The following is a 15,270-nucleotide window of genomic DNA, read 5'->3' on the forward strand; positions in this document are numbered from 1 at the left end:
GTTAGCTGACCATGGAAAACCTGTGTACAAAAAACTGTTTCATTTTAGAACATTTAACTTTTGAAACAGCCACAAGGTCATGTAAGGTTCGGTTTGCCAAAGTTTCCTTTCTTTTTTTTATTTTATAATGCGATGGTGTATTGCTTAAATTAAATGTACTTAAAAGGCGAAGGTTAGCCAAACAAAAAATATTAATTTAATGCTACCTCAGTAATTGAGTAACTTTAATTTGGCAGCTTGTTACACTTTACACCACAACTACATGTAACTTACTTTACACATACATTTTCCACTACTGGGTTTTTGTCTTGACTTAGACTGATTTTGCATTGAAACTTAAAGGCGTGTATTATAGTATTTTGTGTCTTTAATAAGTATATTTACGTTGACTTTCGCGTGCCCAATTATTTTTAATCCGAACGCGGTCACACTACTGACAAGTTTTTTTTATAATAGCTCTAGAAATACAATATTTATAAATATATTTATTGTATGTAATCCATTATAAAAAATTACCGTTAAAATGCGTTGTTTTCGAGTATCTCTCTTCAGTCGCAAACCTGTTCGGGACCTATTCTAAACGCCAAGTGAAAAATGTAATTGTTTTAAAATATACTTGGAAAATCAAGGTGCTATTGTGTTCATATTTGCTTGTGTTTCCTTCTACGAGTATGTCTGACCACGATAAATATCCCGTTACGCACTCCTTCAAACGGTCTTGTTTTTAAGTAGCAAATAAGAATGCTTCCCCAAAGCAAGGAAACCTGTGTACACATATAGAGTTGACTCCACTGGGGACTGTGACTGTGTCGTCACTGTGTATGTATACAGAAATCGTCTCTCTTTTGGTGTATACATACATATGCATCCGTATATGTATATCTGGCTATTCTGATGTTTTAGCAGTTAAAAGGAAAAAAATGATAAAATGTAAATGTTAGCGAATTACAACATAACATTTGTCTGCCCGTCACACAGATACACAGTCGCTGTGTGTGTATAGTTTTAAAGAGGGCATTTAAATCCTTAGAAAAGGTTTCAATTGTAAAGGTTTCAAAGTAAGACATTTCCTACCCTATACTGAATACCTATGTATATATTCTTGATCGGCATCCCCAGACGAATGCCTGTCAAAATTATTTTGTTGAAACTTTCGGGATAGCTCTTTTCTACTAGACATAGTGTAATGAACCAAAGTCGTTCTGAAAAACAAGCAAACGATCAAATACATTTTTGTCAGGTTTGTGTTACAACTCAAGGAAAATTTTATTATGTACCGGCTTAAAAAGTTACTCGCTATATGGATATGTACAGATGTATGTATGTGCGACTTGGAATGTGGAAAGAAGATACTAAGTTATTAATTTATTGAATTTAAATTTGAATTTGTAGTCCACACGTTTTACAGCGAAACTAGTTAGTACATTGCTCAATTCATTGTTAATGGCTTAAAAAGAAAATCGCTTGACGAAAAATGTGGAAAACTGAAAATAAAATAACGTATTTTGTGGATCGCAAAAAAAAAAAGTTAAAAAATATTTTTTTTTTCTTATCAAAATCTATTTTTTTTTAATGAAAATAGCTTGTTTGAATTTAAACACTAAAACTAGATTCTAAAGGCCTTGTACTCGTGCACAAAATGAATGAGTAGATCAATCCAAATCTGTATGTTCTTATTGCATTATTTTGCGTATACCGGATCGGTGAGTATACACATATATTCATCTATAGGACTTTGTCACCTCAGGAGATGGGTTCGAAATTGTATAAACCATCGTTTTAAACAAAATAATAAAAAAGGAACCCATACATCTTTAAAAATATCCAAATTTAGCTGTTCAGTATGGGTAAGATTTGGAATAACTATGTAATAAACTACAAAGAAGCCTAAACCCATTAAGGCAGATATATGACAGCTATTGGATATAATAATCCGATTTTGACAAAGCTCATTGTATTGGTCTGAAAATAAAAACATGCAATTTTATTATGTTTATTATGTTTATGTTTATGTTGTTTAGGACACAATTTCGAAAATATCTTGACCACAAAAAGTCTAAATTCTAAAAATTAATTTTGTACATAATTGCATTTATTTTTTTAGTTCCGAGTTTTCATTTTTCACCAAACAAATATATATGTATTTTAATATTAGGTCATTGATAGTCATAAAGAAATAGTACCGAAGACAAATAATTTATAGGATCGGAAACGCTTTCGAAGACTTTTTAAACCAGTTTTAACAAATACAATAACACCTTTTACTTTTAAAGTAGTATAATAAAGTATATATATACTTAAATATACTTAAATGTACTTAAATATACTTAAATATAGTCAAATATACTTAAATATACCTAAATATATTTAAATATACTTAAATATACCTAAATATACGCAAATATACTTAAATATACTTAAATATAGTACAATATACTTAAATTTAGTATTATGTTTATTTTTAAAATGTTCTATGGACAAGTGAATAATTGTTTCGTTTTTTACAGATGGAGCAAGACACACATTGGTATGTACCGACACGAATACTGCTGTAAACCAATAATCGTATTCGTAAGGCGCAGCTATCTTGAAACAGACCGGGCCTTTTGACAAGCGTTATTGGAGAACTAAACATCGAAAAGGCAAATTGCTGGCGGAATGCAAGACACGCTTAAGGAGCTTCGTGTTAGCTTTGCCTGGACCCAGTTAAAGTCGCAGATTGAAAACAGCAGTATGCTGGGTCGTAAGAGACGCCTAACTTCTGGCCAAGAGCTTGCCGACCCGCAGCCACCTCTTCTATTAGCTCTCCCGAATTCCGATTGCAGCACGCAGTTTCAGCCCAAGGAGCAACGCAGAGTGCAGCTCTACTCCGGAAGTCCATTGAACATCAAGTTGTGCGTGCCAGCGGGTATTGAGAGTGTGCCAAGTGATCGCAGCAAGTCACTGAACACGGCGAAAAACCAACAACCAGCAATGCATCGAAAGTCCAAGAGCAAAAGCAAGCTCCCGTCCGTCTGCAGCCTTTCGCCTTGTCAGTCGTCAAGTGAAAAGGAAACTGATCCTTCCGCGGAGCACTCATCGGCCCTGGAGGAATCGGTTGAAGCATGTGAGGGAGCTTCTGTGGGGATAGGAGTCAAGAAGTCGCTGCGCTTTACTGATATAAAAAACACTGGAAGAAACCAGCGAAACCGCAGCAACAGGACTAGAAACCGAAACCGCTCGTTGTCTGCGTCCCCGCCGTCTGCAGCGGTGAGGTGCAAAATGATGATTCCGTTCCCAACATTCGGCGCCACATCCTTAGTTACTTTGCTCACTTTAATTTGTATGGAAACGGTCCTGCTGTCCACCATGTCCAGCTGCGCCAAAACGTTCTACATGCATTGGAATACATCGAACAGCATGTGAGTATAGCATTACGTTTAAGTACAAAACAGTGCCTGGTTGAACACAAACAAAAAAGGAACTGAATTTTAAATGAATTCCTTAATAATTGAGACCATATATCGTGGACAGTTTCAAAGGTTGTCAACTAGTCAACTTATAAGAAAGGAAGCAAACTTCGACAAGCCGATTTGTATGCCTATACATATGTTTAACAACAGTTGAGTTATGATAAGTTTCCGTCAATTTATCCGATCGTTCTAATTTCAGCTGTCTGATTTTATTTGAAACCCTAATTCTGAGATAACAAACCATTACTTTGTGTTGTACTATATTTAAAACAGCGAAGTGATTATGTTTTGTTCATTTGTTGTTTTATTTTTATGATCGTTTCAATGGGAGCTATTTAATATAGTACCCGAATTTAAGCAAAATAAAAATCGTAATTCTGAAACGTTTAACCATAATTGCCTTAAAGAACTTAGAAAGTTACATTTTTAAAAATTATTTTCCGACTCTTCCTATGGGAGCTACTACAACATATATAATACCTGCAACAGAAGACAATTTCGATAGCTTTAGAACTGAGAGACTAGTTTGCGTAGAAACGGACGGACAGACGTGTTAAGATCGACTCTCCAGTGATTGTGGCCAATAATAAATATAACTTATAGGGTCGGAAATGTCTCCTTCACTGCGATGCAAACCTCTGATACCCTCTTAAAAAACCTCTGTTCTTTTAAAGGAGGTATTCAAATTGAAACTAAAACATTTAGCAATGACACTCATCAAAGGTAAAATAAAGCAAGAAAGGAGACAAACTTTGGCAAGCCGAAGTTTATATAGCCTTGCAGCAATAGCAAATATTAAAAATTCTACATTTTGTTTTACGCGCGTAAATACATTGAAGCTGTGATGCTTTTCAATTACTCGATCGTTCCTAAGACAGACAGAATTTTCTAAACTAAAAAAAACTAAAAGTGTAATTCTTAATTAAACTATTACTATGTCCAAAATATTTAAAAAAAAATTAAAAAATAGAAAACTACTTTAGAAGGTATTACGCAAGTAACTGATCTTGGTGTCCGTTTTAGTAGCAAGTTATGTTTCAAGTCTATATCTGTCATGCCTATATCTGTCAAGTCTATATATGTGTCACCATTGGTAAAGCTAAGGGTGTTGTAGTCCTCATAAAATGTTAGGCCAAGGAGTTTGACGACCCGAATACAACAAAAACGCTGTAGATTTCCATGTTTCGCCCTATTTTGGACTACTGGTGTATGGTGGTATGGTATGGTGTATGGAGCCCCCAATATATTGATCAACAAAAATGAATCGAATTAGTCCAAGAGCAATTTTTTATTATTTGCTCTTCGACGGCTGAATTGGGACTCATTAGGGCTTAAATTAATTGAATTAAAGTCTGAAAACCATCGTCATCTATATTGACGTCGCTGTTCCCTCAAGACTTCCCTATTCACTTCCCTATTCACTTGCCAATTTTTAGATCCAACTTTGCTCAAATTATCTAATTATCTTCAGAGAATTCTTTTGATTGCTTCTTATCAAACAATTATACTTTTTTCGAATCATGTTATATTTACGTCATTTAATTTAAATTACACTTAGTTTAGTACATAGCTTTTATATGTGCGTTAGCAGTTCATTTTCAACTATTAATTAATTAATTATTAAATTAGTTGAGTTGCTTGATTTTCAGGGCAGCAAAATTTATCATTGTAAAAGTGGAGTCTAATAAAGCTTGTGGCTTTAAATTTTAATTGTTTTTCTTTATTTTACTTTAATTAGAATAAACGATTTTTAGCGAGTTTATATCTATTCCCAAGGAATTTTCCAAGCACAATTTGCACACAAACCACTTATTACATTTAAGTTTGCAGATGGGACTGGAATAGTCTATGTGAAGATACGAGAAACGGTTACAATTTTGGGGTCTGAGTTGAGGACATCTGACTCTGTGGGTAGAGCATGCTAGAGATATTATTAGTAACAATCAAAAGCAAAATACGTTTTTAAAAAATATTGTTGTTTACATTCAATCCTGATTAGCAACCAACTGAATTTCCAATTTAATTATATAGTCAAATTTAACTTTAATGGTGATCTGTCTTCCATGTTTAATTATTTCATAAAATATTTGTTCTTCTTTTATCCACAGATTTCGGATTGATAACACCGACCATATAATCGATGTCAATAAAGGCAATCTTGCTTTCGAGTTCGATCAGGTGCATATAATATGCCCAGTATATGAGCCAGGGACTTTTGAAAACGAAACTGAGAAATATATAATTTACAATGTGTCTAAAGTGGAGTACGAAACATGTCGCATAACAAATGCAGATCCGCGAGTAATAGCTATATGTGATAAACCTCAGAAATTAATGTTTTTTACAATAACTTTCCGGCCATTTACACCGCAGCCAGGTGGTCTGGAGTTCCTACCTGGAAATGATTATTACTTCATTTGTGAGTTCGTTTGCATACCTGCCGTTTGAAGATCGTGTAAAATTGAGTCTTGTTTTTCTACTTTACTATAGCGACTTCATCCAAGGATGATCTATATCGGCGAATAGGGGGTCGATGCTCTACAAACAACATGAAAGTTGTCTTCAAAGTGTGTTGTGCCGCCGAGGAAAAGAACAAAACAACGCCGATAAACAAATCCATCTCAGGCGCAGACCCTGGGGGAGCCATCAGTGTTAATATAGCAGCCAACGATGACAGTCACGTCCACGGACAAGGCAACACCATCGCCATTGGAACTAATATTGGCATAAGTGGGGGTCTGATACCAGGAGGTCCACAGTCCGCAGGGGTTCCGATAAATCCGGTCCACGGCAATAGCAATGTAAACGGCATAGCAACTACTATTAATTCAAACATCGACCAGTTCAACCGGATACCGATTCAACCAAATATAATTGGCAACAATGTGGGAAACAACGCCGTTGGACCTGGAATGGTTGCTGGTGGTGGAATAATATTAACTCCTGGCCATGGTCACGGCAACATTAATATGCTGCAACCCGGACGAGGTGGCATAAACGTAGCTTACCCCGGACACCACCACATCCAAACTGGGATCCGGATAAACAATGTGCCGACGCAACACAGCTATCCACCTCACAAGGGTAATATCAACGGCAATACCAACGGAAATGGTAAGTAGGACAAACCGTAATGATTTTATTTTCCTTAATTCTGACCCCAGTTGTCAATTCTTTGATGGATGTCTTAGTAGTGATCAATTTTACAAATTGATTATCCTTTTGAGAAGAGTATTGTAGCTGCTCGACTATTTTAATTCCGTCCCCGTTCGTACAGTTTCTTCAGAACTCGGTATGAAGTGTAGACTTTGCTATGAAGTAAATGAGTCATTTCCGATCTTTTGAACTATATGAATTCTTAACCGACATTACTAGGAAAGTCGATCTAGCCATGTCCGTCCCTTAGAATTTCAACAATCGGGAGAAAAGTGAAAACAAATTATAACATCGTTGTTATTCCCAGTGATATAATGATTTCCCTAAATTTATAAATGATTTTGTATAGCTGCCATTGGATCAATCGAAAAAATTAATATAAAAGTTGCAAAACAATAGCAATATTTTTATAGAACGTATTATATCTGCAACAGTTTTCTTTTTCTTTGATTTAACATTTAGTTGGCTTAATTATTCTTCCTTACCAACTTGGACATCTAGTTTGGAGCCATCTGTGTAGAAGCATATCGTATCTTAATCGGCAAATATGTTAAGCAATGTTGGTAGATCTAGTAAATCTATTACGAGAAAAAACTTAGAAGAAGAGGCCATTTGAACGACACTTTAAAATGCTTCATTTGAAGATGATACTATAAATCTAATCTTCCTGTCAACATAGGCGGGTTGTTGTGTGCCGTAAACTATATGAAGCCCAAAATTTGTTTTGCCTTATCACTTTTTACATTTTTTATTATTTCAATAAAACATTTCTGGTAGCATATGTATTCCGTGCTAAAAGAACTGCACTTAAAGACCAAGAACGAATCGAGCCAATAGTACCATTCGTTACAAAGTACTATCTTAGCAATATTAACATTCGGCCTTGCAGTTAGTTCGTTTGGCTGGTTGCCCGGGCTTCACAAATGATTTCTTTCGCTTCGGGTTGTTGTAAGGAAGCCATGTTTCATCACCGACACACCGCTTTTAACAACCAATTCTTTATCTTTAAACTGAAAGAAAAAAATTATGCTCTGTGGTGCGACACACCCTTTCCATTTTTTCAACGACTGGCGTGTAACCTAATACACAATACAATCATTGTAGAACATTTTTTGGAGCGTACTTTACTTTGATCTCGTTGTGTAGGCTATACAAATCAATATCACAATATCCTTACACACAATTTAGTGGGAGAGAGAGAAAGCGTTTTAGCAAAAGATAGAAGGCATGGTTTTTGCGTTCAGAACAAGTGTAACCATATCTAAACCCGTTACTCGTAGTTACAGAGTGAAGTATATATATTCTTGATCTAGCAGAGTCCGCCTGTCTGCTCGTTTGACCGCCTATATGGACGTCGAGATCTCAAAAACCGTAAACGCCGGAGATTTCGATTTTAACATGCAGATTCTAGTTATTCTTGCGCAGCAAGAAAGTGGCCCCGTCCACTCTAAAGCCCACAAATCGCATAAGTCTGTCATGTCACTCTTATACATGATGTTGGGTCATCTATCGGTAGACACAGAAATATTCAAAATCGAGTTATAATTTCATTAGTTATTTTCAATCATTTTTATACCCTTGCAGAGGGTAACGCAGTGAAGGAGATATTTCCGACCCTATAAAGTATATATATTCTTGATCAGCATCACTAGGCGAGTCGATCTAGCCATGTCCGTCTGTCCGTCCGTTTCTACGCAAACTAGTCTCTCAGTATTAAAGCTACCTGCATGAAAGTTTCCCAAAAGTTGTCTTTCTATTGCAGGTAGTACATAAGTCGGAACCAGCCAGATCGGACGACTATAGCATATAGCTCCCATAGGAACAATCGCAAAAATAAATAAAAAAAATTATAACTGCTGTTTTTTAATATTTTTTAGTTCTACGACATATAGTAATGGTTAAATAGTTCAGAATTACGGTTTAAATTTCATCAAAATTATATATATCATATAGCTCCCATGGAAACAATAGAAATATATAAAAAATAAATAAATAATATAAATTCTTTTTGACTTATTTATAATTTGACAGTTTAGAATTACGCTTTTAATTTTTATTAAAATCGGAAAACGATATCATATAGATGCCATAGGAACTATCGAATAATTCGGTTGCAAATCATCATATGTTCAATGTTTTTATATACATATACGCAAGTAAATGATAATTTTAATGTTTTCAAGAATATTTAATTTTTGCAATAGCTGTAAGGGTACATAAACTTTGGCTTGCCGAAGTTTGCTTTTTTTCTTCTTGTTTGTTTAGACGTCTTTGCGTACGTTAAAACGGAGTTCGTTCATGAAGAACAGCGGAGGACGCACATACTATTAATTGCTCGCACTTAAATTGTGTGATTAATTTGTATGGGGAAATTTGTCAATGTGTGTGCGCCGACAGCGGCTTTACACTGTTCTTAGTGGTTTTACACTGTTCTCTGGCAGCTTACTTTTGTTGTTTGGGAACAAGAAGAAATCATTGGGAGCCAAGTCAGGCCAAGTCAACTCTATGCTTCGACTGCTCATGATATCGTTTTCCGATTTAAGTTAAATTAAAATCGCAAATCTAGACTATCAAATTATTACTGTTTCCAAAATAATTTAAAAAAATACAAAAATAGAGAAGTTACATTTTTAAAATTTATTTTTTTTAATATTCCGATTGTTCTCATGGGAGCTATACGATATAGTCGTACGATTAACATGAAACTTATACCGTAATTCTGAAATACCTAACCATTACAACGTCTCGAAGAAACCCAAAAAAAATTAAAAAGCAGCAGTTATAATTTTTTTCATTTGTTTTTCCGATTCCGACTTATTTTCTACCTGCAACAGGAAGACAACTTTGGGAAAGTTTCATGCAGATAGCTCTAAAACTGAGAGACTAGTTTGCTTAGAATCGGACGGACGGACGGACAGTCGGACAGGGTTGGATCGACCCTCCTAGTGGGATTCGTCGGCAAATTTGCTAAACCCTCGATTTTGCTGTATCGCCATAGAAAAACTCAGTTTATTGACTCATTTTTGTTAAGTAATTTACGTCAAAAGTTGTGAAAAACAATCCAACAAAAACCTCCCTTGAAATTCCATTTTTGGTCGAATTGATTTTCTTGCCTTAATGTAATAAGCTACCAAATTTTTTTCGGTGTTGCTAATTTTCCGAAACACAAGTGGTTTCCCTCGCAAAAGTATCTAAGAATTATAAAATTAGTCCCTTTTAATATTGGATAAACTAACATTGTTGTGTTTTTTAAGTTTTGCCGATTTTATTGAAGGCGATGTTATTAAAGCATATTATATAAGATCGATAGTACTTTATTATTTTTTCTCAAAAGTGAAGTGTGAACTAAATGATTTTATAATAATTCTTGGATCTTAAATGTTTTATCTTTACTTTAACTGTTCGAATAATTGTACAAAAAATTACTTTCAGATGACCACCACCATTACAACAAACATCCCAACGAGGTTGTAAAGAACGAAGAACTAACTTACAATAGTGGCGCAGCGCCTGCAGACAAGCACTTTTTCGCTTTGTGGATCTGGCTCATGTCGTTTTTCTCAGTGACATCAATTGAATCTTGCTGTTTGTCTGCGTATTGGATCAACCCATCTTTGGTACTAAGCATTGCCGCAATCCTCGTGATTCACCATCTAGTTGAAAATGCGCTGCAAGGCGCGTTGCAGCCGTATAGACCTGGAATGGTAGTTCTCAGTCCGACTATGAGCGTGGACTTGTTTGGCCCCACAGCCGCCACCATCGGATATGATCGGTGAATTTGTAGTGAACAAAGAATTTTGAGTTTTCTTGTTCAGCATTTATATTTTAAGAATACCAATATCACTCAACATCTTTTGTCGCTCTTCTCCAACTATGTTAATATGAATAGTGATAAAAGGGAGTGGAATGGAAAGGTTGGAATCACATGATATGCTTACTGATATTGATTTGGAAATGTAATTGCAATTGATCGAGTTACTTTGACTCAAAATTAATATAATAGATCAGATAGAAAGGAGAAAGGTGAAATAGAATTAATAAGTAAACAAATTAAATATATCAAGTACATTAACAGTTAGCTATAGTGCTCTAGATATAACTGTTACCGCTTAAGCAGAGGAGGACGGCAGAATGCAGACAAAGGGTCAGGTATACAAAGCGCTAGCAGTTTAGCTAAATGCATTTGCATATACCACCATCAAGTGCCTAGCCACTATGTCTGCTGTCCTCCCTATAATTGTGTCCTTTTGGTTTTTTGAAATCACTACTTGGCGTGTGTGCGCAAAATACATTCGCAGAAATAATAGGGCAATGTAGCGATTATCAGATCTTTGCAGCTAGAGCTCTAGCTGACTAAGTGACTGCCAGTTAAATTATCATTCCGACATTCTCTTGTATTATCTAGGCACATACTGAATGTAATGTAATGTCCAAATAATTAGTAAAAATGTACTAAAGCAAAGAGATTCGCATGCCTTCGGAATGGCTAAAGTGGATTAGAAATTGCCGTATCACTGGAAATCTAAAGTCCCAAAAATGTGTGAGAACCCACATACACATACTTAATCTTATTGAATCCTGTACGAAGGGTATTTCGACTGAAATTAAAAACAAGCGCTTATTAAGAAAGCACGAAGAAAATTAAATATAAGTCATTTAAATACAGTATGCTGCAGATTGAGGATGACTACGCAAACATATGTAAATGTAATCGCATAAGATCAAGTGAAACTTATGTATGTGTGTTTGGTATGCATTGATGTATATTTAAAATCGTGGTAGGTATTTTGAATATGGTAAAGGTGAAATTCAAAGAACTCAACTATAAGTTTTATGTTCTTTTCCTTTTTGTTTTGTTTTTTATTTAATTTTCCCTTCGAAATAATACAATTTTATTTTGTAAATGAACCAAGCAGTATAGAGAAGTGATTCTTAACATTAAATAAAATATATATGTATATACATACATCATACACATACTTACATATATACAAGAAATGTTTAGGTGAAACGTTATAAACTCTGTAAATTTAATATAACTTAACTTAAATTAAAAATTAATAAAAATGGGGATGGTAAAAAGAAGGTCAAATATAAAAAAGAATTATATTGAGGCATCTTGTGCTACCTTCGTGTGAAAATAAAAAGGTTACAATTTGTATTCATAGTCTATATATAGTGAATAATTCAATGCATTAGAGCGTGATTACATAAGCGTGTCTATAATTTAGTCCGACAAACATGTGTTGAAACTGTAGGTATTACGAAATTTGCCGCAGCGAGTTAACTATTTACAAATTATTATATTAATTAAAGACAGACAGTAAACAGACTGCATCCCATATTTCATCGTTGGAATGTAACTTAAAATCTTAATTTTGCATCGAATTAATTCAAACACAACACGTTTATTGTGCATTTAGTGTAAGCTTCTTCATGTTTTTCGTGTTTTGTATCATTTTCCATAAATCTGTGCTACTAATCTACTGCAATACAGCCTTAAAACTTGAATTCATAACATTTTTTGATTATTCGAACTCTACGCGAATTGTATTCGTATACTGCCACAGCAAACCTGAACACTAAACCGAATTTATTACGATCCAACGGTATCAACCGAAATCTCTAGATTCAGTCCCATTCTATGAGTGAACACGAACACCTTAAATATGCATTGCTCTACTTAGGCCTGTATCCAACCATTGCTGTTGAGCTAATAATGGCTTATAGGGCTACAAAATGTTTGAAATTTTGTAACATTACAAGCCATTTTTAGCTTGACATGAAAACACGAATGCGGACCGTACTGTTACTTAATCAAATACTTAATATCATACTTACAACCAACATTACATACTGCATACAAACAAACATACATAGAATCATACAATAGAACCGTAACTAACTACATAATAAGACAAGAGTCAAAATAATATAAAGAATCGTTAGGATAACACATATTCATACAGCACACATTACATACATACAGTTTTATATGCGAGCAACTTTGACTTTTATTGACTCACAAAAATAACCTATTTTTAACTAGCATTCGGCCGCGTTGTCTGCGATAGTGAACATAGTAGAGATGTTTACGAAGTTCGAACCAATTCACCTACCTTTATTCCCGTCCTGGACAATGTTTCATTTTTCACACAAAAATCGAAATCATGAAAGCATTTTGCAAACATTCTCAGATCGTTTTATTTAAAACCTTTTGTTTAAGTGCACTCTGCTAAAGTTTTTTGTAAACGGTGCTGGAGCAAAAATTGTCTGGTACATTATTGATTGTTTTATTATTTAATAGTAATTATGTGAACCTAACGGAAAGAGTCTTTGTTTGACTCTAATTAAATTTACCTAAAAGAATGTAATTATAACAAAAATTTGAATTGAATCCTATTGGATATAGGTGGACGCCGCTATACTCTGTTTACAAAAAACATTACATCTAAATTCTTGTTTTGTTTCTTAGAATACATCGACGATGCACAAAATAACTGTAAACATAACGATAGGAAACCTTTAAATTGCAAAACACAAGGCCGATCGATCATTTATATGATTTGACATGATTGAACTCAGCAAATTATTACACTAGTAAGCATTTGTATTTGTATGTTACCGGAGAGAAGAGTATAATGTAGTTTTTAATAGTAGCTCAGCATATTTATATCGACTTATACTGTTTAAGGAGTAACATAAGCAAGTGCGTACGACAAAAACTATGTATGAGCATAACAGATAGCCAAGCAGCAAGTAATAACGGAGATGTGACATGCAGATGATAAAATGTATTAATAAAAATAAAAGAATTTTGAATTTACATTTAATTTTAAATTAAACAATTCAATTTATTTTGAGATGGAGTCCAAATTGAATGTACAAGTATTATCGGAAACAGTTCCCGTTGTGACGCACCAACGCTGTGCACATTTTTGGAAAAACCCGTCACTAATATATAATCGCCGTCACTGGCCGTGAATTCTGATGAATGTTACTTTTACAGCTCATTATTGGCCGAGCTGCCAACTCTGGAGCCTAGCGGTATTGACGCTTGGCCAGAAATGTGATCTGGGTAAGTTCAAATGCCACCACTGGATTGTTTCCTTGAAAAGTATGTAACAAGTAGAAGGAAGCGTTTCCGACCCTATAAGGTATATATGTATGTATATTCTTGATCAGAATCAATAGCCATGTCCGCCTGAATGAAAGTCGATTCGACCGGAAACTATGGCATGCAGATTCTAGTAACTCCTACGCAGCCCAAGTTTATTTGGAAACGGAGCCCCGCTCTCTCTAAAACCCAGAAATCGTTACTCTCAGACATGTAAGACCGTAGATTTGTGTTTCGGTCATACCATTCGGTTAACAAACAAATTTTCAATTTTCAAGTCTAGCTATTATTTTAGAAATTATAGTTTTTTTAAGTTCTCTGCTGCCCTCTCCCGCTGCTCGGCCGCTGCTCGTCCGCTGCTCGTTCGCTGCACTGAGAGACAACGAATGAACTGTTATCGGGGGGTGGGGTGCACCCCGCTTTTAGCTTTTAGTGTTGGCTTTGCAGTTCGACAAACGCTCAGCGCTTCAAGCGCTCTAGTTTTAAGTTTTATAGACGGATTCCATTGACGCATTAATACGCATTAAGCCTAATGCGCATTTATTTACACAGGGAATCCCATTAGGCTAATGCAATATTGGCGCAATTTCTTTCGAATATAAAATCCATTTTGTATAAAAATGACTGAAAACAAGAGCGCACGCCGCAAATTCTGCTCGCAGTACCACAATGCATTACTGCTGGATCTCTGGCATGAAATAACTCCCACAAATATGTACGGGGATCCGTGCCCTTTTTAGAAACTGTGGTGGTCTCCATTGCAAACCCGTCAAATAACATTATCAGCCCCCCTTCCTTGCCGTCCAAGTGGGCAAATGCCTCGGTCGCATTATGGATGTCCTGTTGGGCATTAAAGATGTCCGTACACTCGCTCAAATTCATGTTTTTAATTCATTTCGTTTTTATTTGCGAAAATTGAAAAGTAAACAAGCCCAGATCAGCTGTTCATGTCACTCACATATCGGAGTAGCATTAGCTAAATTCTAATGCGCCAATGGCATCAGGCACATTTAATCAGGCTATAAGACTGTAGACCAAAACTTTGGTCACACTAGAAAGAATTAACTTTTTACGCTGAGTACTAGGCTTTACGATCTTACTGTCAATCAGCTCGACTTATGGACAAACGGAAAACAACTCAAATTTGCATTTTGAAAACTACTGTGAAGAGATTAAAGAAATATTGTCTGTTTTAAATTGTCTTTATTATAAACATGTAGGGTCTAGCGTAATAATTCATAAGTTTCTAAATCTTGTAACGCTAGAATACATATATTAGAATGTTAAAATAATAATAAATTTAAGTTAAATACTGTTGCTTCTAAAACCCAACATTTCAAAACTTGTTAATGTTCACCCTTTAAAGCAAAAGTGCGATTTAGTATCCTATTAAACAAGTTTCTGTCTTAAGTGATCTGTATTATTAGGTATCCAGTAAAATAGGTTTCAGTTAACAGCATAAAACGATTTTCGGTTTAAAAGCCATGCCTCTTTATCTGCCCGCCCAAGACCTACAATTTTGAAAAAAAGAGTCCGCAATTCGGA

The 15,270-nt window shown here is 35.1% G+C and overlaps 1 protein-coding gene across 3 annotated transcripts; it reads left to right on the forward strand.

The window, feature by feature from the left end:
• The first annotated feature begins 419 nt into the window (after positions 1 to 419).
• On the forward strand, positions 420 to 13,434 carry LOC108145312. 3 transcript variants are annotated; one of them, XM_017270663.2, is made up of 5 exons: positions 420 to 629; positions 2,508 to 3,401; positions 5,561 to 5,871; positions 5,943 to 6,566; positions 10,041 to 13,434. In XM_017270663.2, the coding sequence occupies exons 2-5, from the start codon at positions 2,659 to 2,661 to the stop codon at positions 10,382 to 10,384; spliced, it is 2,022 nt and encodes a 673-aa protein (XP_017126152.1). In that variant the 5' UTR covers positions 420 to 629; positions 2,508 to 2,658; the 3' UTR covers positions 10,385 to 13,434. The 3 variants fall into 3 exon arrangements, with proteins under 3 accessions (XP_017126152.1, XP_017126151.1, XP_017126150.1); XM_017270662.2 differs by having other exon boundaries at positions 420 to 596; XM_017270661.2 differs by having other exon boundaries at positions 583 to 669.
• Positions 13,435 to 15,270: the final 1,836 nt, after the last annotated feature.

Source organism: Drosophila elegans, unplaced genomic scaffold (assembly GCF_018152505.1).
Source record: "Drosophila elegans isolate 14027-0461.03 unplaced genomic scaffold, ASM1815250v1 contig_349, whole genome shotgun sequence".
NCBI lineage: Eukaryota > Metazoa > Arthropoda > Insecta > Diptera > Drosophilidae > Drosophila > Drosophila elegans.

Bases quoted from the DNA above. Each gene is read 5' to 3' on its own strand.
- LOC108145312 (XM_017270663.2), top strand. From the start codon at position 2,659: ATGCAAGACACGCTTAAGGAGCTTCGTGTTAGCTTTGCCTGGACCCAG. The intron at 3,402-5,560 runs GTGAGTATAGCA...TTTTATCCACAG, and splicing joins TGGAATACATCGAACAGCAT to ATTTCGGATTGATAACACCG. The intron at 6,567-10,040 runs GTAAGTAGGACA...AATTACTTTCAG, and splicing joins CGGCAATACCAACGGAAATG to ATGACCACCACCATTACAAC.